General features: G+C 36.7%; 1 protein-coding gene across 1 annotated transcript in view; it reads right to left on the bottom strand.

Annotated features, from left to right (window-relative positions):
- Positions 1-328: 328 nt before the first annotated feature.
- Positions 329-18,350, bottom strand: part of LOC128580647 (cytochrome P450 2C18-like) — a 49,238-nt gene continuing 31,216 nt past the window's right edge. Inside the window, exons 8-9 of the mRNA XM_053582778.1 lie at positions 2,509-2,650; positions 329-867 (exon numbers count right to left, since the gene is read on the bottom strand). Coding sequence (XP_053438753.1) covers positions 686-867; positions 2,509-2,650 — 324 coding nt within the window. The 3' untranslated portion in view covers positions 329-685. The remainder of the gene's footprint in view (positions 868-2,508; positions 2,651-18,350) is intronic.

Consider the following 18,350-nt stretch of genomic DNA (forward strand, 5'->3'; position numbering starts at 1 on the left):
GAACATGAAGTTAGAAGAATATTCTAAATCTTCATTTTTTTATTAACGATAGTACTCAAGGAGGGCATCAATTTCAACACTTAATGTTCATTCTTGTCACTGATCCTATCAATATTTCTCTAAAGTTTTGAGCTGCACGTGAACACAGGTTCTTTCAAATCCGAACCTCCAGTCTCGGTGACATTCAGCCAAGGGAGCTTCCCTACCCTCCCACACTTTGCCTCTCTCTGTGCTTGTTATTATGAGGAACAGCATGGCTTCCAGGGACTCTGTTTTCTTTAATTTCATACTGGTATTGTGCCACAAGAAGGAGAGTCTGCAATCTGACTCAGCAATTAATAGCACTTTTTATTTAGAACATGCACAGGAGAAATGGCTCTTCATTATCATGCACTAATTATTTTTCTCTGTTTTCTAGTGACAGCATATTAACAATTCCAGTATTGTCATTTGTGGTAGTAAATACTACGTCACAGTGTGTGGGGGAACAGTAGATATATTTGCATGGAAAAATTCCAGAAACTCTCCTTAATGGACATTTGTTATTCACTGCATCCTAAAAGAATGGGAAGATGTGAGACAATGGTCAGAGAGGACATCCCTAATAGTAAGAGGGTGGTGAAGGGTGCCAGCCATAAGGGAGAGATGCCACAACAGCCACAGCAGCCAGATGATTTGCCCTTCTTCATACAGGAATAAAGCAGATCTTGTACAAGGGTGGCAAAGAAAAAGCCCCAGAGGTAACTGAGGTGATATCAATCTTCTTTGTATCAATCAAAGATTTAAGGTTGAAGTTCTGTAAAATGCTGGTCAGGAATAAGAAAAGCTCCATGCGAGCCAGTCCCTCTCCCAAACAACTCCTTTTTCCTGAAAATAATAAATAGAAAGGGGAGTTACTACTGACATGTACTGTGACTAAAACACTGTGTTTGTGACTGTCATAAACAAAATATGCAGCAATACATTGATGAATGCTTGGATGGCAGAATGAATTGATGGATAGATGGAAGGATGAATGGATGGATAGACACATAGATGGATAGACAAATGAACAAACATAGGCACACTTCCCATCCACTTCATATGTGATCTCCCGTCCACCTAATATGTGATCTTAACAAGTATGTGTCATAGGACAAATAAACCACTAAGTATCAGCTCCACACCAAGCACTTGGTTACAATTTCTCACGTTTCCTGTTCCTAGCCTGAAATTCTATGATCTTTCCATCCATTCTTCACAGCTTCTATTCTCAAATCAGGCCATATACACTCTGCATGAGTCTCCAACACACCATGAAGTTTCAAGTTTTTTAGGTACAAAACTGTTCCTTTTGACCAAGATGCACTTTTCAGGATATAGGTCAAATTTGATTTCCTCTTTGCCATCTTTGTCATCCCCTCAAGTAATAAAATCTTGCCCTCTGTGTTTCCTGAACATCATATTCATGCTTTCAATCAAGCAAGGATCACATAGAATCATAACTGCCTATTTATTATTTCACTTACTGATTCTTCTATTGTGCTAAAATGTGACTTCTTGAAGAGAGCGTTGTCCCTTTCATCTTGTTCTCTATAGGGCCAGAATTTAAAAGAGCCATAAAATGTCACAGACTAAAAGAAGGAGAAGGCATGGCCAGAAACTCAGCACACACATTGTAACAAAAGAGAGCCAATATCCAGGATGTTTGGTGGTGACTAGAAGAGCAGGGTGTTGTGGAATTGCTGCAGAGGATCTAGCCTCCTTCCCAGAGTTTCCCCTGGCCCCATTCTTAGTTAGCAAAGGTTCAAACATCCTCAATTTAGAGTAAATGTCCTGCTCCCGTGGTTCAATACCTCCTTAAAAATGTCTTGCCTTGTCTTTATTCCATTTTTGTCTCTTTTGAGGCTGGTCCTCTTTGAATGTTGCTTCACCAGCTTATGCCTCAATGTTGGGGATGAGAGTGTGAGAAGCAGGCTGCTTCTCTCCATTTGCCCTACACCCAGCAGCCTTGCTTTCCTCCCTCACAGTCCTGTCCTACTGAATTACAACGAGCTGTTTATACATCTGCCTTTACAACTGTGGGTGAGGCCTTGTGGTACCCATTCTGTTCTTGTTTATATGTGAATCCCCAAAGCTTACATGGGTGGTGAGGACACCAAGTGAAATATACTCAGTGAAGCTGGGGAGTGAGAAACATTTGTAGTGGCAGATGAGAAACTTCTACATAAGTTTTTCCTTCTAGGAAGAGTTCTTGAGCTCCTCACTGGCATATCCAGAGCAAAATTCAACTTACCCACACTTCAGCTTTCCTAATCATGAAGATCTGTTTCTGTTTCATGTCCCCAGAGCACCACTAGTCTGCCCAATCGCAAGAATGGGTAATGATGGAGGAAGCACATGGGCATTGGTGGTGGTGGTGGTCCAGATCATGTCCAGGGAGCAATTCTACCAGCCTCAGAGGATTTCTAACTAATCCCCCAAAGTGATCTTTTCCCCAAAGTAAAAAGTAAAATTAACTTCTATTACCTGTTGAGAAAGGCATGAAAAAGTCACTTTTCTTAAAGTTGCCACTCTCATCCAGAAAGTGACCAGGGTTGAATGTCTCTGGGTCGGGGAACTCATTGTCATCATGCAGCACTGATGTCAGGGATGTCATTATCATTATTCCCTGGAGACAACAGACATAGGTAAACCAAGTTACAAAGAAGTCACAGATTTGGAAGAAAATACCATAAATACCTAGCTAAAAATCTTTTGATTTACAGATGAGAAACACAGGTCCATGGAAGAACAGTAACATTTCCATAGACATACCCAGTAAAAAACAAGATGAGTTTAAGGCCATGGCATTGATCTTACTTAAGTGTTCTCCAATCACATTTGAAATCCTGAGTTCTTGGTTACTCCAGTCATAAACATTCTGAATCTGTTGTCCTTATCATCAGGTTTGGATACCAGGTTTGTGCCTGTTGGCTGCTCTATTTCATCAGCTAGATTTCACAAATGCTATGTATAGATTACTGTGCAAAATAAAAATTTCTGTTGGCACACAACACATCCAGTGTCATGAGACTTTTTAAAATAAACATACCATCTAGTTTAAAATGGTGTTGTCTAAGATGAGAACAAAAACTACAGAAACGAGTACAAAACCAGTGAAAATGTTTATCATTGCCACGCACTTTGCTTTTCTTCATTTAAAAATGTTGGGGAGATATTTATTAGAGATTGACCCAAAAGTAAAATGACAGAAAAGATAATAACATTAGAAAAATCATTATTATGGGACTAGTCAAGTCAGGATTATCAGTTCAGACAAGGATTATCAGTTAACACTAAAGCTGTTCGGTGTGCGATTTGAGAAAGAGGATTTTAATGCAGTCTTAAAGTACCATGCCATGAATTTTTATTACTTATATATAAAGAACAAATCTCCACAAGGTAACACCCTATTACTGAGGAACTTACCATAACCAATAGTAGCATAAGTGATATAGGTGCTTCTGTCTCACCAGTGAGATTCTGTGGGATAGTCAAAGCACCTATGCCTTATTCTTAACTGCAAATTCATAACTGCAATGTAATCTAATCTATAATTATAATGTGTGTTCCTTGACTGGGAAAAGCTTAAAAAGTTCTAGTAAAATTGGGAAAATTTATATATAGGCTATATATATTCACATTCAATAACTTCCAAAGTGTGGATAGTATTATTATTATTGTGGAGAAGAAAATCTTTGTTCCTGAGGCATACATATGAAAGTACTGGTATGTAGACAGATGTATAGAAAGATATAAAAGTATATATATATACACACTTTCATATATGTGTATATATATGCATAAATGTGTTTTATTTTATTTATATTTAATTATTTCAAAACATGAAGATGGGGAAAAACTGCATCCTCTAAATATTTAATATTAAATGCCTATAATTTTGATTTGAAGCTTATTTCCCTGGATGTTTAAGTCTGTAAAATAAGAAAATGCTTTTATAAGACATAAAGCAGATCTATTTTCAACCTGAAACTCAAACAATAGGAAATCCATAAGGAAAAAATTGAAACATGACTATTATTATGAACCATATATAAAAATTAACTTGAAATGTGTTGATAACTTAATGAGAGTGTTAAAAAAAAATAAAGCTTCTGTCTCGGCGCCTGTGGCTCAAGTGGCTAAGGCACTATCCACATACACCGGAGCTGGCAGGTTGGAATCCAGCTCGGGCCCGCCATACAACAATGACAGCTACAACCAAAACATAGCACAGGCATTGTAGCGGACGCCTGTAGGCCCAGCTACTTGGGAGGTGGAGGCAGGACAATCACTTGTGCCCAGGAGTTGGAGGTTGCTGTGAGCTGTGATGCCACAGCACTCTACCAAGGGTGACAGCTTGAGGCTCTGTCTCAAAAAAAAAAAGCCTCTACAAAAAGGTAAGGGTATATCTTTGGGCTACTTTGTGGCAAATATTGTTCACACATAAGGCACAAAAACATAGATTAACCTCCCATTGCTGCCTAAACTTCGACTGAACATAAAAGTCTTCTACTGGGCATACAGTAGTCCATGCATACAGTCAACCAACCAGCTGTTTTTGCATATTCCATTAACTAAGAATGTTTAAGTTGAAAAAATACAAAGGAATAATATTTTTCACACATGAAAAATTATGAAATTTAAACCACATTCTCCATAAACATTGACACATATCCATCCTCATTCTTTCACACATTGTGTTAGACTATTTCCATGACTCAATGGCAGAGCTCAGTAGTGCATCAGAAAACCCAGAGCCTACAAAGTCTGAAATATTTAGTCTCTGTCCCATTACAGAAGAAGTTTGCCAACTCTTGTCTAAGACCATTATCTCCCCTCTGGATAAATGGCTCCAGCCTGGGACAAAAGAGTAAATTTACCTGCTGTGCAGCACCTCATATGCTAGGGCACCCCATGCAGAAAGGAGTGAATAGGTCACTAGGGATCTGGGCTCTACAAGTTTAAAACTCAGCATGAGCCACCCTAAGGCACAGCAAATGGGTGATCTCTGCATATGTAGTGCTTCCCTCAGCGAGGTTCCCAAAGCTCATGCAGTGGATGGGGGAGACTGACAATCTCTGACTCTTCTTTTTCCCATTTAGACAGATACAGGGAAAGAACAAGTTTCATGAACATTATCCTTAGACCCAAGAATTGAGATACAAAAGCTGCATCCTTGGTGAAACAGAGTGGGTTGAAGTCCTAACCCTTGCACCAAATTAGTGCCAAATTAGTGCTCAGGGTGAGCCTCGTAATCTCTGGGTAAAGTTATCAGTTCTGCCTCCTGAAGATGCCATTAGTAATCACAAAATTCCCAATATCATCGATTCTTTCCCCATAAAAATGCAGTATTTGGTAAAAATAGAACAAAGGTTAAGCCATACAACAGGATAATGTACATGGAAATTTGAAATGAATCTACCAACAAATTATTAGCAATGATCACAAAGGCATCAGAATGATAAAACCAATTATATTTCCATTTATCAGGTATAAAGAAATGAGAAAGGTGTTTAAAAAATGTACAGCACCAACAAAATATTAATTATCCAGGAAAAACCTGGCAAGAGAGTTGCAAATCATTCCACTAGAATACACATCAGGACTGAGGAAATAGGAGAAAATCAAAATAGATTGTGAGTATAACCATATGCATTAATTGAAAGATTCATCAACTCAAGATGTTAATTCACCCTGATAAAAAATCCAGAGGAGTGTTTGGAAAATTGACAAAAATGATACCTTTAATATTTAGTTGAAAATATTAACACCCAAGATTAGACAAAATAATATTAATGAAGTAGAACCAACTTGGAAGACACACACTGCCAGATATCAAGACTTCTTATAAAGCTTTATAGTCCTAAACAGAAGAAAATACATTCTATTAAGCTGCCATAAAACTGAGTTTATTTTTCTTTTTCCAGGTTATTTTTATTTTCATTTCACCTTACTCAAATTTTATTTTCTGTTTTTGTTCCTTTTTTCCCCTAATTTTTATTAAATCATAACTGTGTACATTTATGGAGTACAATATGATTATTTGATATACAATGTGGAATGCTTAAATCAAACTAATTAACATAACCATCACCTCACTTTTGTGGTAAGGCATTTATAATATACTCTTCATTGTTTTGAAATGTACCCTTGCATTGTGTTCAATAGGTAACATCCCTCCAAATACCCTCCTCCCACTTGCCCTCCTTCTTCATCTCCCTGCACCGTCCTCTCTCCATTTGCTCCAATTTTTCCTCCTCTTCTCCATTTTCTCTATTATCTTTGTGTTTTATCCTTAATATGAAAGTGTAAGTGTTTATTTATTGGTTTCATAATAGTATTGAGTACATTGGATACTTTTTTTCATTCTTCAGATACTGCACTAAGATAAGTGTGTTCCAGCTGCATTCAGGTAAATATAAAAGATGTAAAGTCTCCCTCTTTTATGGTTGCATAGTATTCCATGGTATACATTATACCACAATTTGTTAATTCGTTCCTGGTTTGGTGGACATTTAGGCTGCTTCCATGAGTTGGCTATTGTGATTGTTAATTGGGCTGCAATAAACATTCTGGTGCAAATGTCTTAGTTGTAAAATAATTTTTGTTCATCTGGGTAGATATTTAGTATTGGTATTGCAGAATCAAATAGCAGGTCAACTTTCAGTTCCTTGAGAATTCTCCAAACTTCTTTCCATAAAGGCTATATTAGTTTTCAGTCCCACCAGCAGTGTAGAAGTGTTCCTTTCTATCCACATCCAGACCAGCATCTGCAATTTTGTGATTTTGTGATGTGGACTAATATTAGTAGAGTTAGATCAATCTCAAAGGGGTTTTGGTTTGCGTTTCTCTGGTATTAAAGATGGTGAAACATTTTTTGTTTTGTTTTTTGTTTTTTGCAGTTTTGGGGGCTGGGTTTGAACCCACCACCTCTGGCATATGGGGCCAGCACCCTATTCCTTTGAGCCATAGGCACCACCCAAGATGGTGAAAATTTTTTCATGTTTTTGTAGGCCATGTGCCTGTCATCTTCATAGAAGTTTCTGTTCAAGTCTCTTGCCAACAAAGAAATAGGGTTGTTTGCTCTTTTCTTATTGATTAGGTTGAGTTATCATACCTTTGTTGGAAACATACCCTATAAAAATCTTCTCCCATTCTGAAGGCTGTCTGTTTGCTTTACTTACAGTGTGCCCTTAGCTGTGCAAAAGCTTGCTCGGATGCCAGTAATACATTTTTGGTGTTGCTTCGATTGCCAGGGATGTCCTCCTCATACATAGTGTTTTCCCTGTACTCTCTTCTAGTATTTTTATAGTTTCATTTCTTCAGTTTAAATCTTTTATCCAGTGAGAATCAATCTTTGTTAGTGGTGAAAGGTGAGGTTCTAGTTTCAGTCTTCTACAAAGATGTGGACAGTCTTCCACAGTCTTCTAGCCAGTTCACTTAGCACCATTTGTTTAAATAAGGAATCTTTTCCCCAGTGTATGTTTTTGTTGGGCTTATCAAAGATCAAATGATGATATGTCTTTGGGTACATCTCTAGGTTATCTATTCTGTTCCATTTACCTACATCTCTGTTTTTGTGCCAGTATCATGCTGTCAGTACCAAATCTGATCAGTATAGATTTATAGTATAATCTGAAGTCTGGTAATGTTATGCCTCCTGATTTTTCTTACTTCTAAGTAATGTATTGGCTATTCAAGGTTTTTTCTGATTCTCAAAAACATAAAGTACTACTTTTTCAAATTCTTTAAAGTATGACATCGGTGCTTTGATAGGGATTACATTAAATCTTTAGATTGCTTTGGGTAGTATGGACATTTTAACAATGTTGATTCTTCCTAGCCATGGAGTGTGGTATGTTTTTCCATTTGCTAACATATTCAGTTATTTCTTTTCTCAGAGTTTCATAGTTATCATTATAGAGATCTTTCACTTCTTTTGTTAGATAAATTCCCCAGTATTTCATCTTCTTTGGCACTACTGTAAAAGGAATAGAGTCCTTGACTATATTTTCAGCTTGACTATTTTTGGAATATATAAAAGCTACTGATTTGTAAGTATTGATTTTGTATCCTGACACTGCTATATTCCTTGATCACTTCTAAGAGCTGTGTAGTTGAGTCCCTGAGTTTTCCAGGTATAAAATCCTGTCATCCGTGAAGAATGAGACTTTGACCTCCTCTGACCCCATTTGACAAGGGCATCCTTGTCTACCAGATCTGAATGGAAATGTTTTTAATTTTACTTCATTCAGTATGATATTGGTTGAAGGTTTACTGTAGATGGCCTCTATCTGTTTAAGAAATGTCCCATCTGAAGAGGAGGAGCAAGATGGCAAATCAAGAGGACTGTCAGGCTGAGCTCTCCTAGAGCAACTGAGAAACGAGATTTAGCCCGAGGATATTTGGAGAAGAGATTTTGCCTGGAGCTGTGGTTTGGGGTGTGCTGCAAGGCAGCAGGATACTGGTTGCTGTACATGAACTAGATCAGCTTTCTGGAGATCTGACACACTAGGCAAATTTTGTGCAGGCCAGTGGCAGGAGCCCCAGGGTGGCAGCTGCCAGTGGGAACTAAAGAGATAAGGGATACTAGGAAGCCTTTTTACAGTTTTCTATTCTCAGGGGAAGTGCCTTGAGTGGATTGCCTAGAAGAGAGGGCAAACCAGAACAGTATATAGCAGCCAGATTTGAGGGCTGGCTAGAGCAGATTTGCCACTGTTTGGCAATGGTAGAGACAGCCATTCTGGGAGGTCCTGGCAGCAAGGGGTTAGCTATTATGGCAAGGTTGTGAGACCAGGCACCTTACAGGAACATAGCCATTTTAGTTTCACCTGCTAGGATTTGTCCTCTAACAGTGATATGCTCAGGGACTCCAGCACCCCATGAGAACTGTTGTCTGGAGGCATGTTTAGACTGCATCTGAAGGATTCAGGAGAGATCTGAGTTCCCAACCTGGCAGAACCTGAATGCTGAGAAAATAATCAGGCGATCACTATGGACAACTAAGTTGGGGATCTGGTTTACACCTGGGTTCTACAGAGAGGTTATCAGCTGTGTTGTCCATCTCCTAAAACTACAGTGACACCTGATGTTCTGGCAGAATATTGCAACACAAATATATTCCTACTAAAGTTGTACTCTCCCATTATATATATATATATATATATATGTACACACACACACACATAATATATTTGCTTTTATGTATATATATTTAATAATAATTTTTTTTTGGAGACAGTTTTACTTTGTCACCCTTGGTTGAGTGCTGTGGCATCACAGCTCATAGCAACCTCCAACTCCTGGGTTTAGGCGATTCTTTTGCCTCAGCCTCCCAAGTAGCTGGGACTATAGGCACCTGCCACAACACCCAGCTATTTTTTGTTGCAGTTTGGCTGGGGCCGGGTTTGAACCTGCCACCCTCGGTATATGGGGCTGGTGCCCTACACACTGAGCCATAGGTGCTGCCCTATAATTATTTTTTTATTGTGTTTATTTTTTTCTACTTGTCGTTAGTATTTTGCTTTTCTTTTTCTTTTTTCTTTTATTATTATTATTATTGGTTCTTTTCATTTATTTGTTACTGAGTTTGCTTATTTTTGGTTATTTAGAGCTTTTCACTATTTTGGATTGATGTGTTTTGTTTCTTGCTTATTTGTATGGTTGATTCTTTTCTTAACTTCTATTTTTCACTTTCAACAAGAGCAAGAGCTCCTGTATTTTTTGGTTATAGTATTTTAGCCTCATTTCTCTCTCCATATTTCACTGCAGTACATCCTCTCTTTGGACAGAGGCTCTTCTACCTTTCTCATCTCTCCCACAGTAATTGGCTCTGCAACAGCTAAATTATCGCCTCCCATTTTCTTGTCTTTCTCCTTTATTTACTCCACTTCCCTCTCTCTCCTCTATTAGAGACAATGGTATTTTTAATTTCCTTTATCTATTCTTATCTTAATATAATTTCTTTGTTCTTTTCTAGTTTTTTTTTTTTTTTTTCTTCTGAGAGTTTGGGGACACAGCTATGGTCTGGAAGATAGGCCACAGTAGTGATCCGGCTCACAGGGACTACAAGACCTTTATACTTCTGTCTCTAGGAAGATAGTATTGGCAAGACCACACTGCAGAATTTATCTATTTCATTTTCATTCTTACTTAATTTTTTCTTAGTTTTTTTGGTTTTAGCTCTTTTCCTTCCTTCCTAGTTTTGGCAGAGGAAAAGTCTGGCTATGCTTAGGCTGGTATGGACCACCTGATTTCAAGAAACTGTCTCAGTCTAGCCCCCTCAAAATCCTTGAGTTACGACTGCAGCCTAAGCACCATCCTGATCAAAACCATTTCTCTGTCACTCTCAGCCTCTCTTCCTGACCTATTTCATGCCTGTTCTTCAAGGTTTTTTTTTATTCTGTTATTCTTCCTTCTCTTTTTTCTTTTCTTCTTTTTCTTCTATTCCTTCATTATTTTTTACTCTTTCATTCTATTCCTCCTGTTTCTCCCTACCTGCTACTTACATTTTTCCTCATTTTGTTCTCACACCAAGAGGTTTCCTCATGAGAAAAGGTGATTTGAAGCAAAGGAGGACTGAGAAGAAAAAAAGGTACACAAAGAGATGAACAAGAAGAAAGCACACATAAGAAGGAACCAAAAGAAAAATACAGGCACCATGAAAAAACAAAATAGAGCAACTCCGTCAAGGGTCTGTGAGGCAGCTGTTACAGAAGATTCATCCTATAAAGAATTAATGGATTTGAGAAAAAGGGAATTTAAAATATTAATTATTAAGACAATAAAGGCAATAAAAGAGAAAATAGAAAGACAGAACTGAAAGTCAGTCTAGAGATATATAGAATATAGAAAAGACATGGATGAGCTTAAGGAAATGAAGGAGACAATCACAGAATGTAAAGAAGCAATTTTAAGTATCAGAAATAGATTGGACCACAGAGAAGAAAGAACATCAGAGTTAGAGGATAAAGTCTTTGAGTTAACAAAGGTAATTCTAGAGTGAGAAAAGAAGATAAAGAAAGCAGAGAAGGTGTTTAGAGAACTATGAGACCCCATGAAGCTTTCAAACACTTCCCTCATTTAGAGAATGGACAACACAGCTGATAACTTTTCTCTAGAACCCAGGCACCCCAAAGAAGTATTTAAACATATGGAAAATAGGAATTGCTGAAGGGGAAGAAGATTGTCCCAAAGGTATGGAAGTGCTATTGGATACTATCATAAATGAAAACTTCCCAATTGTTACTAAAGATCCTAACACACTCCTTTCAGATGGATATCAAACCCTGGTTCATCTCAATTCTAACAGAGCCTCTCCAAGACACATTGTAATGAAGCTGTCCAAAGTCAAGATGAAGGAGAAAATATAGCAAGCAGCTAGGAGTAAGCACCAACTGACCTACAAGGGCAGAGCCATTAGGATGACAGCAGACTTTTCAACTAAAACTTTCCAAGCCAGAAAACCATGGTCATCCACCTTCAACATCCTTAAGCAAAATAATTTTTAGCCTAGAATCCTGTATCCTGCTAAAATTAGCTTCAAAATTGATGGAGAAATCAAATCTTTTTCAGATATACAAGCACTAAGGAAATTTGCCACAGCAAGATTAGCTCTACAGGAAATATTTAGACCTATTCTCAATACTGAACACCACAATGGACCACCACCAAAGTGAACACCTAGAATCCAAGGCCAGAACTTAGTTTCCACAATGGCACAAAAGATAAAAGTATACAACAGAATTACTCATTAGAAGATGAATAGAATTCAGATTGAATTACGCACTGAAGAGGCACAGTCTGGCTAATTGTATTAAAATAAAAACACAAGCCATCTATATGCTGTCTCCAGGAGACACACCTAACCCTGAAGGGAAAATTAAGACTCAGGGTAAGGGATGGAAATCAGTGTTTCAGCAAATGGACATCAGAAGAAAGGCAAGGGTGCAAACTTATTGTCAGATACAAGCGGATTCAAAGCAAGTTTAGTTCAGAAAGACAAAGATGAACACTTCATACTGGACAAAGGAACAATTCAACAAGAAGACATCTCAATTTTAAACATTTATCTACCTGAAAAAAATGCTCCCAGAATTATGAAACAGATCTTAAGGGGTCTGAGCAATATACCCCATAACACCTTAATAGTCGGAGACTTCAATACCTGTCTGACAGAATTGGACAGATCCTCCAAACAGAAACTAAATAAGGACACAAAGGACTTAAACATGACCCCAGAACAAATGGGATTAATAGACATATACAGAACACACCATCCCAAAGAAAAAAGAATGTACTTTTTTTCATGAGCTCATGGCATATAGTCCAAAATAGATCACTTCTTAGGATACAAATCAAACCTTAGCAAAATTAAAGGAATAGAAATTATGCCATGTCTCTTCTCAGACCACAAGGCTATAATCATGAAGCTTAACATAAACAAAAACATTCATACCCAGACAAATTCTTCAAAACTAAACCACTTTATGCTGAGTTGGGTTCAGGAAGAGATAAAAGAGGAATTGGTTCATTTTCTCAAACATAACAACAATGCAGACACAAGTTACCAAAACCCCTGAAATAAACAAAAGCAGTCCTAAAAGAAACAATTTATTGAGATGGATGCCTATCTTCCAAAAACAGAAAGTGAGTGCATCATCACACTCACAAAACAACTTATGGAATTGGAAAAAGAAGAACAATTTAACCCTAAACCAAACAGAATAAAAGAAATAGCCAAAATTAAATCAGAGGTTAATGAAATTGAAAACAAAAAAATTACACAGAAAATTAATGAAACAAAATGTTGGGTTTTTGACAAAATAAATTAAATGGATAAAACTTGGCCAGACTAACTAGAAACAGAAAAGTAAAATCTCTAGTAATCTCAACCAGAAATGATAAAGGGGAAATAACAACAGATGCTACAGAGATACAAGAAATTATCTTTGAATTCTACAAGAAACTCTATGCCCAGAAATTTGACAATGTAGAGAAAATGGATCAATACTTGTAATCACACCCTCTCCCTAGACATAGTTAAGAAGAAATAGATGTCCTGTACAGACCAATTTCAAGCACTGAGATCAAATTAACAATAAAAATATCTCCCAACAATAAGATTTCCTGGTGCAGATGGCTTCACACCAGAATTCTATCAAACATTCAAAGAAGAGCTTATACTCATACTGCATAAATTATTCCAAAAAATTGAGAAGGAAAAAAATCTTCCTTAACACATTCTATGAAGCAAACATCACTCTGATACCCAAACTGGGAAAAGATCCAACTAAAAAGGAAAACTATAGACAAATTTCACTAATGAAAATAGATACAAAATTTCTCAACAACATCCTAGCCAATAGACTGCAGCTTATCATCAAAAAAGTCACACATCACAATCAAGTAGGTTCCATCCCAGGGATGCAAGGCTGGTTTAAAACATAAACCAAGTCAATAAACATAATTCACCATATCAACAGAAGCAAAAACTAAGATATATGATCCTCTCAAGAGATGCAGAAAAAATATTCAATAAAATTCAACATCCCTTTCTAATTAGAACTCTGAGGAATATGGGAATTGGTGGCACATTTTTAAAAGTGATTGAAGCCATCTGTGACAAACCCACAGCTAATATTTTACTAAATGGAATAAAACTGAAAAATTTTCCACTGAAAACTGGAACAAGGAAAGGCTGTCATCTATCACCACTACTATTCAACATATTGCTAGAAGTTCTAGCCAATACAATTAGGCAGGAGAAGGTAATAAAGGGCATCCAAATGAGGACAAAGGAGGTCAAACTCTTGGTCTTTGCCGACAATATGATCTTATACTTAGAGGATCCCAGAGACTCAACCATTAGACTCCTGGAAGTGATCAAAAAATATAGTAATGTCTCAGGATATAAAATCAATATCCACAAATCAGTAGCCTTTGCATATGCCCATAACAGCTGGGATAAGAAGCTAATCAAGGACATAATTCACTTCTCAGTAGCTTCAAGAAAATGAAAGACGTAGGAATATATTTAATAACAGAGGTGAAGGACCTCTATAAAGAAAATTATGAAACCCTAAGAAAAGAAATAGCAGAAGATATTAACAAATAGGAGAACATACCATGCTCATGACTGGGAAGAATCAAAATTGTTAAAATGTCAATATTTCCTAAAGCAATCTACAGATTCAATGGAATCACAATTAAAATATCATCATCATACTTTCAAGATTTGGAAAAAATAATTCTTCCTTTTATATGGAACCAGAATAAAACTCATATAGCCAAGGCAATTCTTAGCAATGAAAACAAGGCCAGGGACATTAGCCTTCCAGACTCGAGGTTGTACTACAAAGCCATAGTGATTAAAACAGCATGGTATTGGCACAAAAATAGAGACATGGACATCTGGAATCAAATAGAACACCATGAGATGAAACTAAAATCTTACGGCCATGTAATCTTTGATAATCCAAATAACATTCCTGGAGGAAATAATCCCTATTTAATAAATGGTGCTGGGAGAACAAGATAACCACATGTAAAAGACTGAAATTGGACCCGCACACTTCTCCACTCACTAAAATTGATTCACTATGGATGAAATGTCTAAATCTAAAGCACAAATCAATAAAGATCCTCGAAGAAAATGTGGAGAAGACACTTGAAGATATTGGCCTGGGAAAGAAATTTATTAAGAAGACTTCCAATAGCAATTGCAACAACAAAAATAAACAAATGGGACTTAAACTAGCTTCTGTACAGCTGAGGAGACAACAACCAAAGGAAATAGACAACCTACAAATGGGAAAGGATATTTGCTAATTTGAATCAGACCAAAGCTTGATAACTAGGATCTATAGAGAACTCAAATTAATCCATATAAAAAGACAATAATCCCATATATCAATGGGCAAAAGAGATGAATAGAACCTTCTCTAAAGAGGACAGATGAATGGCTAGAAAAAATGCTCATTGTCCCTAATTATTAGAGAAATGTGAATCAAAACCACCCTAAGATAACATCTAACCCCAGCAAGAATGGCCTACATCACATAATCTCAAAACTGCAGATGCTGGTGCAGATGTGGAGAGAAGGAAACTTTTACACTGCTGGTGGGAATGCAAACTAATACAACCTTTTTGGAAAGCAGTATGGAGAACCCTTAAAGAACACCAGCTAGACCTCCCATTTGATCCTGCAATCCCATTACTGGGCATCTACCCAGAAGGAAAAAAATTCCTTTACCATAAGGACACTTAAACTAGACTATTTATCACAGCTCAATCTACAATTACCAAAATGTGGAAACAGACTCAATGCCCACCAACCCAGGAATGAATTAACAAGCTGTGGTATGTATACCATGGAATACTATACAGCCACTAAAAAGGACAGTGACTGTATATCTTTTGTATTAATTTGGATGGAGTTGAAATATATTCTTTTTAGTAAAGCATCATAATAATGTTGAAGCAAGAATCCGATGTACTCAATTCTGATACGAGGACAACTGATGCTAGTCCACGGTGGGGGGCAGAGAGAATGGGGGAAGGAAGAAAAGAAAAGACATGGGGTGGAGGGATTGGGAGGAAGGTAAGAGGGAGGGGGATGTGGAGCCATGGCTTGTGATACACCTCTTGTGAGTGAGATGGTATTAATTTTGGGACTTCACCCAACAAATGCAAGCAGGATAACCTCGCTTCTTGTATTCTCAATGATTCTACAACAATTAAAAAAAAAAAAGAAATGTCCATATAAGCATATTTTCTTAAGTGTTCTGATCATGAAGAGGTGTCAAAAGCTTTTTTTGCATGAATTGATAGAATCATGTGGTCTTCGTTTTTTATTTTATTTATGTGGTGTATTATATTTATAGATTTACGTATATTGAACCAACTTTGTAACCCTGGAATAAAACCTACTTGATCATGGAGTATAACATTTTTAAAATGTTGTTGAATAGTGTTTGCTAGGATCTTATCGAATATTTTTGCATTGATATTCAAGATATTGGTCTATAATTTTCGTTCTTTGTTGGGTCCTTTCCTGGTTTGAGAATTAAGGTGATATTTGCTTCATAGGATGTTTTGGGGGAAGATTTCCTCTTCTATGTTTTGGAAAAGGTTATGTAATGTAGGTTCCAGTTCCTCTTTGAAGATTTTGTAGAATTCTGATGTGAAGATAACTGGTCCTGGACTTTTCCCTTCTGGGAGCTTTTGTATAGTAGATGCTAATTCAGTGATTGATACAGGTCCATTCAAAATTTCTAATTCTTTTGGGTTGAGTCTAGGAAGGTGGCATGCTCTAGATATTGGTCCATTTCCTCCAGATTATCATATTTCTGAGAATAGGGTTTTTTTTTTTTGAAAAAATCATTGAGCATTTTCTGAATTTCTGTGATATTTATTGTTATTTCATCTTGATTGTTTCTGATTGACGTTATTAGAGATTTTACTTTTCTGCTTCTTCTTAGGTTAGCCAAAGGTTTATCAATTTCATTAATCTTTTTAAAGAACCAACTTTTTATTTTGTTGATCTTGTGAATGATTCTTTTATTTTCAATGTCATTTAGTTCTGCTCTAATTTTGGTTGTTTCTTTCCTTCTGCTGGGGTTAGGGTTGTATTGTTCTTCCTTTTCCAGTTGCTTGAGTTGACACATTAGTTTGTTGACTTTTTCTTTTTCTGTTTTCTTGATTAAGAACTCTAATGCTATAAATTTCCCTTTTGCATGTCCTATAGATTTTGATAACTTGTGTCTTCTTTACCATGTTGTTCCAAAAATTTAATGATTTCCTTCTTAATCTCATCTTTGACCCAGCTATCATTCAGCATAAGATTATTTGGTTTCCATGACTTTGTTTGAATATGAAGATTTCTGGTGCTGTTGAGTTCAACTTTTATTCTGTGATCATCCAAGAATATACAAGGAATAATTTCTATTAATTTCTATTCTTTTAGACTTGTGTCCTAAGATATGATTGATTTTGGAGTATGGTCCGGGGACTGATGAGAAGAATGTGTATTCAGTTTTATTAAGATGAAATGTTCTGTAGATGTCTGTTAAGTCCATTTGTTCTAGGGTCTAGTTGAAGTCTATTATTTCTTTTTAGTTTCTTCTTGGAGATCCTCTATCCAGAGCAGACAGAGGGGTGTTTAAATCTCCAACTATTATTGTGCAGGAAGATATCAAATTGTTCATATCAGTTATGGAGGACTCCACCCTATGTTAGGGTTTATTTTGAAAACTGAGGAGCATTTGGGTAGGTCACAAAATGTTAATTATTGAAATCTCTTCATCTTGAGTGTTTCCCTTGACAAATATGTAGTGTCCATCCTTGTCTTTCCTTATCTTTGTTGGTTTAAATCCTATTGTATCTAGAAATAAAATTGCAACCCCTACTTTTTTTCTGATTTCCACTTGCCTGTATTATAGATGTCCATGCTTTCACCCTGAGTCTTTTATTATTTTTTAACATAAGATTAGTCTCTTTATGCACAGATACCCAGCCTGAGTTTTTGTATCCAGTCAGTCAACCTGTGCCTCTTTAAAGGACAATTTAAGCCATTCACATTAATTCAGACTATTGATAGGTATGGTAGTGTTTTGGCCATCCTATCTTTCAAAGGTCTAGTGGATATTGTTAATTCTTTCACCATTGTGGAAGTTAAGTTTTGTTCTATAAATTCTGGATGAGTTTACTTTGGTGATAGACCATTGTGCTGGTCATTATGGAAAATGGGTCTGAGTATTTCTTGGACAGCTGGTTTACTTATGGCAAATTTCCTCAACAGATGTCAGTAAAGTATTTGATTTCTTTATCACAAATAAAACTCAGTTTAGCTGGATACAGGATCCTGGGCTGAAAGTTGTTTTCTTTTAGAAGATTGAAGGTTATTGACCATCCTCTTCTGGCATAAAAATTTTAGGTTAAAATATCTGCAGTCATTCTAATATTTATCCCTTTGTGGGTAATGCGTTTCTTATGTCTGACTGCTTGCAGGATTTTCTCCTTCATGCTAACTTTGGGAAAGTTAATTACAATGTGTCTAAGAGATGCTTTATTTGGATTGAGTTTTGATGGGGTTCTGAAACTTTCTACTATCTGAAAATCTATATCTCTTACAATGCTTGGGAAATTCTCTTTTATAATATCTCAGAGTAGAGCATCTGAGCCTTTAGGATGATCCTTTTCTCCTTTAGGAATTTCTATAATTCGGATGTTTGATCTTTTGGAGTGATTCCACAACTCTCTCAAGGAATGATTGTTTTTTTTCCTCAGCCTCCCAAGTAGCTAGGACTACAGGCATCTGCCACAAT

This window comes from Nycticebus coucang, chromosome 3 (genome assembly GCF_027406575.1).
Source record: "Nycticebus coucang isolate mNycCou1 chromosome 3, mNycCou1.pri, whole genome shotgun sequence".
NCBI classification, from domain to species: Eukaryota; Metazoa; Chordata; class Mammalia; order Primates; family Lorisidae; genus Nycticebus; species Nycticebus coucang.